The sequence below is a fragment of the Cryptomeria japonica genome, chromosome 4, assembly GCF_030272615.1.
Source record: "Cryptomeria japonica chromosome 4, Sugi_1.0, whole genome shotgun sequence".
NCBI lineage: Eukaryota > Viridiplantae > Streptophyta > Pinopsida > Cupressales > Cupressaceae > Cryptomeria > Cryptomeria japonica.
The window spans coordinates 743,645,880-743,663,665 of NC_081408.1; the positions used below are offsets into that span (position 1 = coordinate 743,645,880).

General features: G+C 38.6%; 1 protein-coding gene across 1 annotated transcript in view; it reads right to left on the minus strand.

Moving 5' to 3' along the window:
* Positions 1 to 1,379: 1,379 nt before the first annotated feature.
* The window catches only part of LOC131076669 (uncharacterized), an 81,882-nt gene continuing 65,475 nt past the window's right edge, over positions 1,380 to 17,786 (minus strand). The window contains exon 3 of the mRNA XM_058013967.2: positions 1,380 to 1,933. Within this exon, the coding sequence (XP_057869950.2) occupies positions 1,575 to 1,933 (359 nt within the window). The 3' untranslated portion in view covers positions 1,380 to 1,574. The remainder of the gene's footprint in view (positions 1,934 to 17,786) is intronic.

Sequence of the window (17,786 nt, forward strand, 5' to 3'; positions counted from 1 at the left end):
TAAACTTAACATGTGAACATGTGTGAAAAGGACCTAAGAACTAGTTAGATAATATAACTTGCTCACACTACAAAGAAGAAACTAGATAGGAAATACCCCTATTCACACCAACGCTATGAACACTTTTCCTCCATCATCCACCTTCTCTAACAAGTAAATGAACTCTCAGAAACTCATAAAAATCATGCCACATTCAAAATAACCCCCAAATTTGAAGGAAAGAAATTTGCTAGTCTACTTTACATCTAATACATTTTGCTTTAGATGTATCCACTATACACAATGGATATGTCCAATTCACTAATAGAAGACTGTCCACTTCCTTGCAATAGAGTATAACGACTCTTAAATTCCGGAATGATAGAAATCGCACCATCTAATAGGTAAATAGTTTGTCACTCTACAAGTAATCTATTAGTAGATGTTTTTTTTAAGATTAAGTAAACCAAAATTCTGTGGCCATTCACATGCTCAATTCACGTAATTGTTTAGCAGGTTACTTGTTTAATCAGATAGCTTGTCCTTCAAGTATGTACAATATGATTATGTACCTGCAAATGGATATCTAAATTTACAAACCTCTTGCTATGAAGAATTCTTTCAGTGTGGAGGTAAAAAACCCTAACAAGAAATGTGAAGACTTCTTCCATCTTTAAGAGTCATATACTTATCTTAATAGAATTTTCTGAAAATAAAAATACAATGTTTAAACTTTAAAGTACTAAACAGCAAGATAAGACCATCAGGTAAGTGGGGCAATCATCCAAGCCTCAAGCAAGTGTGACAGATATAGCCTTCACATTCATGAAGTGGCTGAAAGGCCAGAAATCGAGCCACAGAAGCCATGTGGACTTCCTATATCATTCAAAATTTTAGGCTTCCAAGAGTCTCATAACAACCATAAATTAGTTATTCCAATGCTTCAATCAACAAGAATGTGACAGATACATAGAACTCTGTATCACTTTACTACGTGTTAAATGTTTCTCCAGATTGTAATATACAATAAAAAATCAGCATGCAAAGTAATTTGAGGAAGCGACCATTTCCTCTCTAGTATGCCATGGTCTAGATACAAGGCATAGTAGATTTTAAAATGATTGCATAGCTTCAAACCCTGCTGAGCATGTTCCCTGTCTTAAAAGGGCCATGATAATGAAGCTCAAAACCAGACAAAGGCCAAATGTAAGTCACGGTGAATTTCAAAAGATCAATACCCCTTTGATGCAGATTTTAAGCCAAAAGTTAATTATGAGCTTGCTTTGATGAAGTTTTTAAGTAAGAAGTTGTTCTGAGGTTGAATGTGTAGCATCCCTCCAACAACATAATCTTACTACACATGAAATGCATCTTGTTGAACAACACAAATTTTGGATCAGTGAAAGAGAATCATAACTGAACAAGCTGGTTAGAAAGCAAGCTCATAGTTAGACAACTTAACCGTGTTCCATCTATAAACAACAAGATCATGTTTGATTATTCACTGTTCAGAAACATACAGATGAACATTCCATTTGGATACATTATATTTACATTTAAAAACAAGCAGATGAACTTATAAGAGTTCTATCGGCCTACATATATTTTCCCATATCCTCTCTGCTTTTAACTGAGACCTTTCTTCTAGTGTCAATGTCTAGTATCTCCAGGTCCTCTGCAATTCCTATGTAGCCATATAAAACTCTCCTTTTTCTATTTGTTTCTTTATCAGCCCGTACAAGATCTGGATCCTCATCATCATCTGATTTTCCCGTACAGGAGGACTGCAAACGTAACCAATCTTTCCGCCCACGACAATAGCCTTGAAAATATTTGTGCAACCGTTCAGCCTCTTGTAAGCCTATAAAAGAGGATGAAAATTTAACAAGTACTACCCCTTTGTGACCTTCTTTCCCATACAGTGCTTTTGACTTCCCACTGCCAAATCCAAGTTCTGCAACCAAAAAAATTATGATGTCTACAAGTAGATCACATATGTCTAGTAGACACAAGCTGCTAAAAATTTTCAAGAAGAAAATTAATGCATCTGAAACAATGAAGGGCAAGGAAACAATGAAATATAATATTTATATGTTAGAGTTTGTTGGTTTACACTATTGGAAGACCCAGAAATGGTCAAGTCCTAGAAAATTTTGAAGAGCCCATAGCTCACAAAGAATATGAAGAGGCTAATACGTATAAAGTAATAAACCTATGTAGGAAAAGTAATGTTAACAAAATCTTAAATGCTACAGAAATAAATGGTGGCACAAGCACAGTATAACAAAAGTTTTTATCAGTAATATTTATCTCAAAAAAAAAAAAAAAAAAAAAAAATTTGCTATATTTACTCAACTTTTCACGATACAATAAGATTCTCAGCATTTGTGCTTAACCCTAATCCATGTGCTGGTATTTATAGGCACATTAATATAGAAAAACCAACAAGTGATATTATAATACAATGGTTATAAAACTATGAGCCAAAAAGCCACCTATTATTTCTAATAAAGTGAAGATTCTATAAGGGTCTATAAGGGGTGTAACACATGCAAAGTATACTAAATTCCAACAATCATGCACATAAGAACACAATAACACAATGTTTACATGGAAACCCAAATTGGAGAAAACCATGCCAAATTAATGCTTTTATATAACTCTTCCTTTACAAAGTTTGTAGGTACCAACCTACTAGAGGCACCAACCCATCACTATTCATAAGCACCAACCTACTAGAGGCACTAAAACCCTCTATTCAGAAGCACCAACCCCCACAACTGAGCACCAACTCAGCAAGAGACACCCATCTCTTCTAAATTGGAGGTGTTGACGGGTGTTTTATGACCACACCAACAAATAATAAAGTTTCCAACGGTCACTCTATCCTCTCTTGATCAAAATCCCATGTATGCTAAGATTGCAGAAGATCATATAGTGACTCCAAGGTTCCAACTGCGTACTTGCGACTTTTTGATGGATATAGGCTCATTTGGCTTGATGTTTTGCTGGTAATCCAAGGGGACTTACGTGCAATGAAGAAGACTTAAACAAATTTGAAACTTCAAGGAGATTTTACAAATGATTTAGCAATAGATAGCTCTTTTTTGGAACTTTTCTCAATAAAAATGCAGACAGTAAATAAGAAAGGGTTGAGGAAGATTATAATCTAGACCTAGGAACTCAACAGATAACAAAGGCTTAGGTGAGATAGACCACACTTTGTTTCTACACTTTTAGACAACTACGTAGAGTGCAATCTTCAAAGGTTGTGCTAGTAAGATTTTAAATCATTTATAAACACCATCAAGGAACAATGTTCATCCAACAATCCAAGATAAGAACGCACATGTAAAAGCTCAATCCAACCTTGCACTATGGATAGAAATCATCTATCTGCAAAAGGTATGAGCGAATGATCTCACCATAAAGAAATGCTATCTATTTCATTCATCTAATTGCTTGGAAAATAAATTTCTAATCTAAGTGAGGAAGATGAAACCATGCAAGCTTTAAAATAACACAAGTGAACACCAAAAGCCAATGTATCACTCTTATTATCTCAATAACTTATAGCAACAATCTCATACAATTCTCCCCCCTTACAAATGAAGGGGTGAACCCCTTTTATAGGCCCCAAAAAGAAAAAGTACAACTTAGATTACATTCAAATCAATGGCTAAAATTCACCATGCAAAACCCTAATTAGGGTTTGACCAAAGATTCCCAAAATGTGTCACCAAGTAGTGGGGATAGTCATTAATGAAGAATCTCACCCACTACATATTAATTGCCCTTTGTTACTAAAAAGGGTGTCCATGATGCATTATATGACCATTACTTTTTAAATCGCCCACCATGCATTAATGACCCACTAACTCCTTAAATGTGGCAATCGTCATGCAATGAATGAGCCACCACTAGGTCAGAGCGTCCACTAACCATTAATGGCCCACCATGCTGTCATGCATTCAATAGATTCTCATCCAAAATAGGACGACCATTATCCCTTACATTGATGGCGAATGCGACGAATCTTGTTACGACGGCTTCCAGCTCTCCTACGGAAACACTTGGCACAGTCTCTAATTTGAATTCTAGCATAGAAGTGTCCTCTTCACACTTGGAGAAAAACTTCTCCCATATTGGCGCAACTTCTTGAGTCCTATGCATTGTGGTAGAGAACAAAGAAATATTTTCCAAATGTTCCTTCGAAAAGGATTCCACGAAGAAGAATTCATACAGGCTATCCTTCAGGTGGTCCACTGTTAGCTCCTCATTAGTCAACCTTCTTGCAGACAATGCCTCCACTGCATTGAGGATTTCTTTTGGAGCCTTTTTAACTGATGCCCTCAACAACATTGACTCCTTGATGGACCTCTCAAAAATTCCTTTCTAGTGCTGACTACATAAAACCATCAAGGGAAATCATAGACCTCGTTTTCCTTGATGACCTTCCCATCAATCAATGTTTGCCTGTAAGAACCCTTTAGTGCTTTCAAGCATGGAATTGTTAAAAACTGATAAATATGCGCATCTTCCCATAAATTGTCCACAATCTCTAGCCTGCTCAAGATAGCTAGGATCCTCCAAAAGAAATGAGCCAAGTCTTCAATAATTTTACAAGCTTAAGTGAAGACATTGTTGGTTCCCAAATCAACAGATCCCCAAACCCTAAAGACTTGGCCACTTTCTCATCAACAGGTTCAAGGCTGGATTTGGCCAACGAACGAGATTAGGCCACAAGACTGAAATCTCCTTCACTTTTGGCTCTGTAGGACCAAGGCGGGTGCACCTAAGTAATGCCTAAATAACTCACATCTTCCCACACTCATGGCATTACAATTTCAGTAGATGTCCCAATGTGAATACGCCAAGGAGAGTGTATGAAACTTAGATTTGGCTACAATCATGGCTTGTCAACTATCACTCAACACTTTGGATGAGTTTCTACACTAATCCTACTCCTTAAACAAGAAATAAAAACAGAAAATAAAAGAGATTTAAAGAGAATAGATTGTGACATTATATCCAAATAGACTAAGCTATAACCAGTGAGTTCTCAGTATTGATGCATTACCCCTGTTACAGTTCAATTGCAACCATTCTTACATATCCTACATGCACATAACACCATTTCATTATCCTATTAAAGCACTTTAATCTCTTCCTTGAAGAGAAGCAAGAAACAAGATAAACACCTGAGCTTGCAAGGTCAAAATAGAGGATCCTTAATCATCTATTTCATAAAACAGTGATATTACATGTTGGAGACAATTACAAATAGAACATTAAGACTTGTATACATTCTGGTTATACACTAATTGAAATGGCAAAATGACTACAAACTGAAAAACTAACTCTAATCTGTTCTAAGTTCGGACTGTACATAGGAGCCCCTACTTCCAAGACTTTCAAAAAGCTACCTTCCGAATCTAAACCCCTCATAATCCTATCAGAATCCCATCAGAATCAGAACCTGCTGGCCCTAAATTCCCTTTTATAAGACAAGGGAGCAAAACAAGCTATAGGACAGGTGAGATACACATCACAATTTGATTGCCTCTGACTAGGATATGCCCTAAAGTAGTTGTCCTCATGTTCTACACGCAATCTTCCTGCAGGCATTCAATGCAAGCGGCTGCGAGGATAGCCTCTAGGATCTGGAGCTACAAGCCCGAGGACATATAGACCTTACTTCCAAAAGGACATTTAAAAGTAGCCTCCTGGAGCCTCAAAGAAATCTACCCCTTTGCTAATCAATTGCTATCATAAATTTCATCCTTTGCCAAATTGATCAATTTCTGAGTTCAGATTATTACATTTAGCAATCTTCACCTGCCTATAAGATCTGATATCTTCTTTGTGGATCATCTCAAGCCACAAAACAATCTGCAACAAGATCCCCATTAATGCATTCTCCATCCTCTGTCAACCTACTCTAATTGGATAGAAAAACTACCACACTTAAGATCCACCATCTTCAAGCACCGACCTTTGCATATCAGATCTTATATTTGACCACCTGGAAGCCACTTGTCTTTATCTTTAACATCCCAATCACTAGGTCAACTGGTCAACTGCCATGTAGACTATCGAGTCTATCGGGCTGCATGTTGGCATGTTCAGCAAATTAGCTAACACGCCTGTTATGCGCTCTCGTGGCAACAACCTTCCTGCTTTCATCTCTGTGGGGTGATGGGGTGTTTGCTTCTTTGTGATGTCCCAACTCTAGTCAGTTTCAGTGACTGATGGGTTAGCCTATTATTTTGGACTCTCGTAGGCTAACATTCTGGATAGAGGGTCTCAATGGCAGTTCCACTTCTTCCGTTCAGTCTTGGGTTCAATTTGTGATGTCCCCTTCTAGCTAGAGACATCACTCTAGCTTGTGATTAGCCTATTAAAGACCCTCGTAGGCTAGTAGGATTGAATAGAGGGTCACCTTGGCGTGGAGATCTCCCGGTGACAGAGCAGAGTACACTTCTGGGTTGCCAGAGTTTGTTTATGATGAGTTTTGCTTTGAGTTTGGCTTGGCCAGGCTATTTTTAGCTGTTGGAGATGGACCCCAGCTATTTTTAGCAGACATCATGGTCATATGGGTGGTAAACTAGTGAGCTCCAGTTTCAGACGGCATAGCTAGATTCAAAATATTCGTGGAGTTAGATAAGTTTGAATGACTTAGCATTTATTATTAAGTGATTTAATAATAAAGTTATAAAGTGACTTTATATTATAATCACTTAACTTGAGGGTCAACTCATCATTAGACGGGGCCATGTTTTTAATTAAATTATCTGAGCCAGACTATTGAAATATTAAAATTAAATGCCCATTTAATGATTAAAATCGTTTTGACACCCAAAGTGAAATTAAATGAAATTACAAGCAAAATTGTAATTAAGAGGATTAGGGTACGACTTGCAAAAAAGGATATATACCGTTGAGTTTGGAAAGAAGAGGATGGCTAATTTATTTTGACATTGTGAAATTGAAAGGGTTTGCTCTGGAGACTAGGGTTTTCAGCCACCATTGGAGGACGTAGTTGCTTCAATGTTCACCATCTGAGCTGATGAAATATTCAGTGATATTTGGTTTCAGGAAGACTTCATTCAAAGGTCTTATTTGCATCTAATTGCATAGGATTGAAGAATAAATTCACGAGAAATTATTGCAGATTTATTGAAGAAATTTTAGTGATTAACAAGTACGGTACGGATTGCTACAGTACCGCCGTACGGATTGCTGCAGTGCCGCGTGGACAGTACCGCGTGAATAGTGCCGCCGTACGGACTGCTACAGTACCGCGTGAACAGTAATTTTTTTCAAAAAAATTAAAATTTGCAGTTTGCAGATTTTTCAACTACTGGGACAGCAAAAATCAGGTTTTTTATCTTACATTGTAATAAATTTGTTTCCCAGGCATATTGGCCATAAAACAGAACAACATTCCCTTGATAGTCTCGCAAATTAATTCCAGCAGTAATATTATTGTTTCAGTATTATTTTAAGCATAGGAGTTTATTTCAGTATTGTATCATTGCTCATTATTACCAAAAAAAAAACACAAAAAAATCCATAAACATTCAAAAACCAAAACAAATTCAAATCTACTGCATTCAAAAGAAACAGTCAGCAGAGGAGAGCCAAGTTGGGTTCTTACACAATTCCAGGGCCTTAGCAGTTAATATGTGGGCTTAGCAGTTAATATGTGGGCTTAGTTGAGGGACTAACTATTTATAGTAAGTCAATCTAGCAGTTGTGCTATTTTTAGTTAGGGCACCTGGACACATGGGGTTACTCAGTATTGACTACAGCTTCAGAAGGCACGTCAAAAGACTGAATAATGAAGGAGATATTAATATTCTAGTGGCTAAGTTATTTAATTAACTTATATGGTTATTATAAAGTCATAAAGTTGACTTTATTAAATTAAAAAGCCACTTAATATTATAAAGTGATTTTCATTAAATCACTTAAATGATTTTGGGCGCCCAAATTGACTAATAAACTATGCAAACTTAATTCATGTATTTAAAATGCATTTGGGTGTACTTAGTGAAAATTGTGCCATTTGGGGGTTATAAGGAAATTGGAAGCAATTCAAACTCTATTATTGATTATTTGGCATTGCTTGATTTTGCTCTGTGGATTGTCTAAGGCAAGGGTTTCAGAGAGTTTGCTATTGAAGAACGTGCATTCTTCATGGATCTGTGATTTCGAGGCTGTGAAAGATCAGCTGATTTATTGCAAACTAAGAGGGCTTCATTCAGGAGTCTTTATGTGCTACATCAGAGGTTAATGTATTCAGTTATTTGTAGGTTTTGAATAAGAAGAGGGACATTCAGGTTTAGATGTCCCATTTGCAGCAATTTGAATTCAATAAAAGCAATCGTACACTTCTTTGCTGGCCGTACACTTTCAGCTTGCCACGTGGGGGTTCCAGGAAGGACGTTTTTTATTGGAGGCTGAAAAGCCTCCCTATTTTGCATTCTGAGTGCACAGTTCCCAACGCCTAGCCTATTCAGGCTATTCCATCAACTTTTTGGCTCAGAGAAATCACATTCTGAATTTGTACTCTCATTTTGGTTAGTTTCCCACTTTTGGCTGGCAAACTCCAGAATTCTTCATTTAAAATAAGTTGAGGACCTACGGGTATGCTATTAATAGTAGAATTAATTGTATCTGTTATCTTATTCATAATTTAGTTGCAGTTGGTCTCAATTTTGTTTCTATTCAGTTTTATGTGCAATTCTTGCCTGGCACACTTGTTATTTTTTTGCTTTAAAATTGTTCAAAAACCTTGAAAATCCAAAAACACAACAGCAATAGTATTTCAGGAGAGTTAGAACCAGCAGGGTTCTTACATTCTTGCACCCATCTTTTCCCCGCGCTGCGTCTTCATTCACCTTGGATCTTATGCAAGGTAATAGATCACTCCCTCCCTCTTACTTTTCTTACCCCACGCAGCTATTTTTCTCAAGTTATTCGTGGCGCGGGATAGCAGGGACCATCATTCACTTCATCCTTTGTTCCTTCGTGAACTGGTGATAACACTTTATCGGCCAGACATAACCTAAGTCACACCGAAAGGGATCACTTTCGGTGTAATTACCATAGGCCGGCACAAGGCAATTTGGGTTACACCAAAACCCTATATCATGTCGAAAAGACTCCATGTAGCCAGGACACCATCGATGCCTCACCGAGACGGAATCCTCATCGGCAAGACGGCAAGCTCATCACATCAAAAAAGATAAGTTTCAATGTAGTTCAAAGGGGCGGCAAACAAGAACTGTCTTGCCGAGCACCAAGGTCTGAGCAAAAAGCCTTTTACCATCATTCCAACTTGGGGCCCACACAAACTCCGCTTGGATAGACTAAGCCAAAGAGCTGCTGCCACATGTGTGCCTGCCAAGAGGTATTTGCCGCCTTGCTGAATTCCACAATTCCTACAAAATAAAATAACTAGCATTAAATTTGTGATAAAAGAATTCTATAAATCCATCAAGGAAGGAATTCCAAGCTGATAATTCCAGACTTGGAAAAAATAAAAACCTTCAAAAATGAGAACTTTTGTATAATGATAAAAACTTCACTCTAACTTTCTTCACTTCGCTCTTGCTTCCAATTTCTTCAAAAAACGTTGTGAAGAATGAATTCCAAGTCTACGTTTAAATAGAAGTCACCCACTAAGCTGCTAAGTTGGTGAGAAGATAAATTTAGCAGTTGAATTAATTAAACTTCAATCATGCATCATGTTTCCTTAGACAACTCGCCATGCAAGTGGACCCCGCCATCAACTTTAAGTTCTGTTGTGATGTATTCACACATCGCCCCATTGCAAATGGGGACCCCTACTTTTTGCCTTCGGGGGTGTGTTTTCTAGGTCTTTTAGGGTTTTTGTCTTTTAGCCTTTGCTTTTCGAGTGTCGCCAGGGGGATCACTAGGATGGCAAGCTCTGCTTGAGCCGAGGTGAGTCTTTGGGGCCCCAGAATTAGGGTTTCTTTGAGAGTCTTCCTTAGGGCCTGGTTTTGCTCTTGTTGCTAATTGTGTCTTGCTTGGTGAGTGAGTGTCATTCTTGAAGGTCCGAGCTAGGTCAAGTTGGTGAGTGATGAAGTCTAGAATGTCATCTTGATCTTCAAATGCCCTGAAATTTGGCTAAGTCTGGAATGCCCTAATCCTAAAATTTGGCTAAGTCTAGAATGTCCTGATCTTGAAATTTGACTAAGTCTGGAAAACTGAAGAATCCTCCAAAAACTAGATTTTGCAATATAACTCTTGGAGGTCCGAAACTACTCTCAAACATCCTGACAGTATATATGGAATATAACTTAAAGTATAAGAAAGAAGAAAGATAATAAGGAAAGGTCACTTATACTTAAATGTTATATTCCATAAAATGATCCTGACGGAGAGTCCAAAATGTCAAATTTCGCTCCGGACCCTTCCAAAGGGTCCAAAGCAAATTTCGCTCCTAACCCTTCCAAAGGGTCCAGAGCGAAATTCTTGAAAACACTAATTTCTCCCTTAGCCAAAGTCAGGATCAAGATGGAGATGCATGAGGAAGTATCTATGTTTGCCTCCCAAAGAAGATTAGAGTTTGAAAAATCAAGAATCAAGGTCAAAACATGATTTTCGCCCCTGACCCTTCCAAAGGGTCCAGAGCGAAAATCAACCTAAGACTCATTTTTTGCCTTATTTGACCAAATTTTGATTTGTAAGGCATCTTGCAGGGAAGAGTGGACATGTTTGGACGTTGGAAATGTTTGAAAGCTTTGAAAAAATGAAGGATTCTAGCCAAGAAGATGAATTTCGCTCCTGACCCTTCCAAAGGGTCCAGAGCGAAATTCCTTGCAAGCCTATTTTTTGACCTTGCTTAGACCACAAACCTTGTTTCTTGGGTGAAGAATGATGTTTTGTTACCTTCCAGAGAAGATTGGAGTTGAAAAGATGAAGGATCACGTCAAGAATGAGATTTTCGCTCCTGACCCTTCCAAAGGGTCCAGAGCGAAAATCCTCCTAGACCTCATTTCTTTCCTTATTTGGCCAAATTTTGATGTCCAAGGTATGTTGAAAGAGAAAATGGGCATATCGAAACCCTTAAGGACGTTTGAAAAAGTTGAGGAATGAGTGTTTTAGCCAAGGAAAGAAATTTCGCTCCTGACCCTTCTGTTGACGTGTATTTTGTACACTATCAAACACAGAATAAAATACCTAAAGGTACCTTATCCTCTCTTGAGTAAAGCCTCTGATTGCTGAAGATATCGCGAAAAAGGATCAATCAGGATGACTTCAAGGTTCTTGTATGTAGGGTCTCTACGTGTGGATAAGCTCATTGTGGTATGATGTGATTTGCTGGAATCACAAGGGGACTTACATTTGATGCCTGAACTTCTGATTTGCTTTGAATATTGCTGGAACACAGGATTTTCACTAGCTTAGATTTGAAAAAAGGAAAAAAGATGAGGGCGAGGAAAGGATCTAATCCTAACACTAAGAATGTAAGAGCAATGAATGATCTTTGATGAAATTATAACTAAGTCTTGTTTTGACATCATAGGAACATCTCCACAAGGTTAGTGCGATCTTCGAAGGAAAGCTTTATGATGTTCAAATCATCACTGCAGGCATAGACACCATCAGGTTGATGCATATCGATGAAGAAGCGACAATTGAAGTTAAGCTTAAGCTGAATGATTCCAGTTGACTACGCAAGGCAAGTCTGCAATCAACAAACTGCTAGTAGTATGGATATACGAATTTCACCATCAATCAAGCACATTTCTTCCACTCATCTAATCATAAAATCAAACACGAGAAGTATAAAGACCATGCAAATTGTCGAATCAACCCATAAATTTCACCATTTCTTCAATGAAGTTACAAGTCTTTTACAACAACATCTTGGCAACAATCTTTGCCTTCTCTCTCTACTCTACTCTAATTGCTATTCTATCAACTATATTCTAACTGTTCCAACTATCTTCTAACTCTCTAACTATTGCTAATTGCCTTTACAAAATGAAATGCCAGGGCTTATATAGTGCCCACAATACAATTCGATGGCTAAGATCAATTTGAGATCAATGGCCAGGATTCAATAATAAAAACCCTAATTAGGGTTTGTTACAACCATTACATAACATTTAATGCTTGACCAATGATAAAATTGTATTTCTTGGACACATGTCCTCTCTGGAAAAATCGACCAATGGATAGCCGGGGTAGGTACATCGGAGTTTGTGCCACCTTCCATGGGTTAGGTACATTGAATCTGGAAATGCTGAGGTGGACCACACTGACTGGAGAAGTGATGACTAGGATGCCACCTTGTCTGACACTTGTAACTTGGTAAATATTCAACTTGGTGTTGTTGAGAAGCTAGCTTTAATTAATTCATCTGGAACTATTTGCTTCTTCAACGAACCATTGTTCTGACTTCCTGTGTCCTTGATGTGTAGGATGATTGATGTACCTCGCCTTGGAATATTGGATTGGAAGAGGTCGCCCTTATCTTGATGATGCTGGATCGAAGAAGGCCGTCCTTGTCCTTGCTAGGCTGGAGGAGGTCGCCCTTGTCCTTGCTAGGCTGGATCGAAGAAGGTCGTCCTTGTCCTTGCTTGACCGTCCTTGATCTGGCTTGATTGTCCTTGATGAGAGCCTTCCGACTTGTAGATCCTTCGAGTTTGGGAGTCGCCATCTTGATACCTACACAACATTTCAAAATTAGTAATATATCTTGAAATCTAAAAATTAAACTTTAAAAGGAATATTCAAGATTTTAATTAGGAAACTTCATGATAAATCTTGAGTTATCATTTCCTAATTAACCATGTAATACTTAGATTTTTCCCAAAAATGCTTAAAAAAAAAAAAAAAAAAAAAAATCAAACCTTGAATAAGGGTGTCAAGATGATTTTGCCATACCTCTTCTTGAGAATTAACTCTAAAAAATAGATTAATTTTGGCTAGGCAAAGTGTAGATCAAAGCTCTCCCTTGGATAAAATGCACCTCCTTTAGCTTGGAAAAGAACTCCACCTTCCTCTTCAAAAATCTGGAAATTCGCCTTCAAATACCTTCAAAACATCTGGATTTTATCCTCCAATCTAGCAAGAAATACGCCTCTCCAATAGCCTTCAAGATGAATTTCGCCCTCCACTAGCTTCTCCACACTTAGTAGAAATTCGCTCCACTCCTTTGGATTTCGCTCCTCAAATTGCTCTCCAATTTCGCACTTGAAAGGATGATTGAATGATTTGAATTGTGAAACAACACCTCCAATATATAGAGCGCTCACCTTCTACATCTCTCCATAGGCCGACTTGGAAAATAGGCCAAAAGATAAATAAAAATTAAATAAAAGGAGAGGCCGACTTGAAAAATAACATTAAATAATACCCCAAGCGCTCCCATTTTATTTTTAAAATAATAATAATTAATTTTAAATGCCTTTATAATTAAAAAATTCGATTTTTAAGGCTCAAAATTAATTATTAAATGTTAGGCGCACTTATTAAATGTCAATTTAATTTTTAAAATATCTCAAGGTTTCATCAAAATTGGCATTTAATGTGTCATAGATGATATTGGTGCCTAGGCATGGCAAGATAATGGACATCAACAAGATCGCTCTGGTCCCTTGGAGAGGGACAGGAGCGCCTTTTGCCAATTGTCATCACAATTCGTGGTCCTTGTAACTCCTTTCCACCTCGAGGCATTTTAAACATCATTTCAAATTCGCGCCTTGGCTTAGATTTGTCCAAACTTAGCGAGGACTGGATATTAAGTTTTTCGCCCTGGTCCCTTGGAGAGGGACAGGAGCTATTTTGCAAATCCAAGCTTATCCGTCCTTTGTTAGCCTTCCAAATTATATTCAATGGATAAATCATGTTTTCCTTGGTCTCTTCAAATCATGAAATTGTCTTGATCCTGCAAGAACAGTGCAAATTTGAAATTCAAGCTCCGGTCCTTCAGTGAGGGACGGGAGCACTTTTGGAATTACAAGCCAATTCGTCCTTTGCTAGCTTCGAAAATTATCTTCAACGGATCGATTGTGTCTTCCTCCATCCACCTCAAACGCGAAACTTGCTTTCCTTTTGCCAAAAACTTGCCTTGAGGGAAAATCGCTCTGGTCCCTTGGAGAGGGACAGGAGCTATCATTAAAATTCGCCCTGGTCCCTGGGTGAGGGACAGGAGCGAACTTGTCATTTAGGTTGGTTTTCTCCTTTGTGGCGTACTTAAGTTATATTCAACGGGCAAAACATACTTCCCTTGACCTCCTCAAATCGGGAAACCACTTAAATCTTGCAAGGATAATGCGAAATTGGAATTCAAGCTCCGGTCCTTCAGTGAGGGACAGGAGCGATTTTTGCTCTCAGGGCCAAATCTTTTTACTTTTCACTTCAATTTTCCTTCACTTAGGAAAATATCATCTCTTTACACGCCATGAATAAAAGTTCGAGTCCAAACAAGGTCTAAAAATGTGTATATGAATAAAATCGCTCTGGTCCCTTGGTGAGGGACAGGAGCGAATTTACCTTTCTAGACAAATACTCCATCATTTCATCGTCCTTAATCAAGTCTGGATGCTCTATCACGTTCATTTTGTCCTCCATCATGCCTTTGATGTCTCAATTTGTCCAAACAAGGTCAGGAATGACTCCAGTAAGCCTTTTCACTCTGGACCCTTGGTGAGGGACAAGAGCGATTCGCCTTGGACCCTTGGAGAGGGACATGAGCGCTTTTCGCTCTGGACCCTCAGTGAAGGTCAGGAGGGAAATTTGACTTTTCGAACTCTCTATCAGGACAATTTTAATGGAATATAACATTTAAGTATAAGATACTTTAAGTTATATTCCATATATACTTTCAGGATGTTTGAGAGTGGTTTTAGACCTCCAGGAGTTATATTGCAAAATCTAGTTTTTTGAGGTTTTTCAGTTTCCAGACTTAGTCAAATTTCAGGATCAGGACATTCCAGACTTAGCCAAATTTCAAGATCAGGACATTCCAGACTTAGCCAAATTTCAGGATCAGGACATCACTCAAGCCGGACTTGCTATCCTATTGATCTCCCCGACAGCACTCAAAATGCAAAGGCTAACTAACAAAACCCTAAAAGACCAAAAACAAACCCTAAAAAGCAAAAAAGCAAGGGTCCCCATTTGCAATGGGGTGATGTGTGAAAACGTCACAACACCTTCCAAAAGGTTCAGAGCGAAATTCCTTACAAGCCTATTTTTGTTACCTTGCTTGAGCTTAAAACTTTGTTCCTAGGGCGAAGAGAGATGAGATTTTACCTTGCAATGAAGATTGGGTTTGAAAGAATGATGATTTTGGCCTAAAAAGTGAATTTCGCTCATGACCCTTCCAAAGGGTCCAGAGCGAAATTCCTAAAAACCCTTATTTTCTTAGCAAAATCAACTCAAACTTGGGTTTCTATAACTTGGATGTGAGAGGAGAAGTGTTTTCTTGCCTTTTAAGGTGGATTCAAGTTGAAATGATGGAGGAGTGAGCCTAAAACAAGATTTTTGCTCCTGACCCTTCCAAAGGGTCCAGAGCGAAAATCCTAAAACCCATCATTTTCTCCAAAATTTGTGCCAAGCCATGCCTAGACTAAGGTGAGGGATGCCCTTGAGATTGCCCTTGAATTGATTGCTGTCTCCAAAAATGATGATTTTGGGCTAGAGGAAGAAATTCGCTCCTGACCCTTCCAAAGGGTCTAGAGCGAAATCCTCCAAGACTCTCTTTTATCTCAAGTTTATGCTAAGTGTGGATCAGAGTAAGTTGAGATTGGAGATGTCCTCAGGAATGACTTTGAGTTGCTAGTAATCAATGAATTGGAAGGAATTAAGCAAAAACAAGAATTTTGCTCCTGACCCTTCCAACGGGTCCAAAGCGAATTCTTCAAATCCATCATTTTCTCCTTGGATCAAATCAAACTTTTGGTTTTTATGGTGTGGATGGGAGTGAGAAGGTGTGTCCTTGCCTTTTGAAGTTGATTGAGGTTGAAAGAATGAAGAAATGAGCTCAAAATGAGAATTTCGATCCTGACCCTTCCAAAGGGTCGAGAGCAAATTTTCTCAAAACCACCTTTTTTCCCAATTTTGTGCCAAGCCTAGTGCTGACTAAGGTGAGTTTTGATGGGAGAGGTCCTTAGAAATAACTTTGACTTCTCAATGATTATCAATGTGAAGGAATTGAGCCTAAAAAGTGATTTTCGCTCCTGACCCTTCCAAAGGGTCCAGAGCGAAAATCTTAAAAACCATCTTTTCTTCCAAAATTTGAGCAAAGTCAAACCTGGACAAGGGTGAGAGAAGTCATTTGGATTGCCTTAGAGTGGATTTTAGTCACCAAGAATGCAAATTTTGAAGCCAAAATGAGAATTTCGCTCCTGACCCTTCCAAAGGGTCCACAGCGAAATTCCTAGGATCACCCTTTTTTCCTTGCAAATCAAGTCAAGTTTTTTGTTTTTATGGCCTAGATAGGAGTGAGGCGATGTGTCCTTGATCTTGGAGGTGGATTGGAGTTGAAAAGATGAGGAAATAAGCCTAAAATAAGATTTTCGCTCCTGACCCTTCCAAAGGGTCCAGAGCGAAAATCCTAAAAACCATCTTATCCTCCAAATTTTGTGCTAAGTCAGGCCAAGACTAGGGTGAGAAAAGCTATTTGGAATGCCTTGGAAAGATGTTTGACCTTCAAAAGTGTGAATTTTGAGCTAAAAGGTGAATTTCGCTCCTAACCCTTCCAAAGGGTCCAGAGCGAAATTCTTCATATGCCTATTTCCTCCTTGTGTCAAGTCAAGACTAGGAGTCCTAAGGCGTAGTTGAGGTTGAAATGATGTTACTTTGCCCTGCAAGATGAATTGAGGTGAAGAAAATGAAGAGTTGTGACCTAAAAGGTGAATTTCGCTCCTGACCCTTCCAGAGGGTCCAGAGCGAAATTCCCAATTTCACTCAAATTGCTCATGATAGAGGTCAAGGCGTGGATCCCTGGGCTCTGGAGGAAGGAAAACTAGTGTGTGCTCACCTTGGAAGGTATTTTGGAGAGGAAACATGATAGATTTTGTCCTGAAAAGTGAATTTTGCTCCTGACCCTTCCAAAGGGTCCAGAGCGAAATTCTTAAAAACCCCTCTTTTGCCCCAAATTTGCATCAAGATTGGTGTTGGTTGAGAATGAGGGCGTCCTTGGGCATGTATCTAAGCAAGTACGGTTGCAAAGTGAGAACAATTTGAGCCAGGAATGCTAATTTCGCTCCTGACCCTTCCAGAGGGTCCAGGGCAAAATTCTTATAGAGTCTGTCCCTGGAATGAATCTTGAACAAACTTCATTTTGATGTCTTCTTGTTGATGATTTAAGGTGTAAAATACTATGTTAAAATGAATTTATTATGTGTCCTTAATCATCTTTTGGTTTGTCTTGCAGTTGAAAGAAGACCAGGCCAAGACAAGGACGACCTCCTCCAGTCCAGCATCAACAAGGACGACCTTCTCCAGTCCAGCATCATCAGGGACGACCTTCTCCAGTCTGACATCATCAAGGATGACATCTTCCAGTCCAGCGTTCCAAGGAAAGGTACACCATCCATCCTGCACATTGAAGACAAAGGAGGTTAAAGCAAGGGTTCATTGAAGAGGCAAACAATTTCAGAAGAGTTAATTAAAGTTAGCTTCTCAGCATCATCAAATTGAATATCTACCAAGTTGCAAGTGTCAAACAAGGTGGCGTCCCAGTCATCACTCCTCCAGTCGGATTGGTCCACCTCAGCGTTTCCAGATTCAATGTACCTGACTCATCAAAGATGACA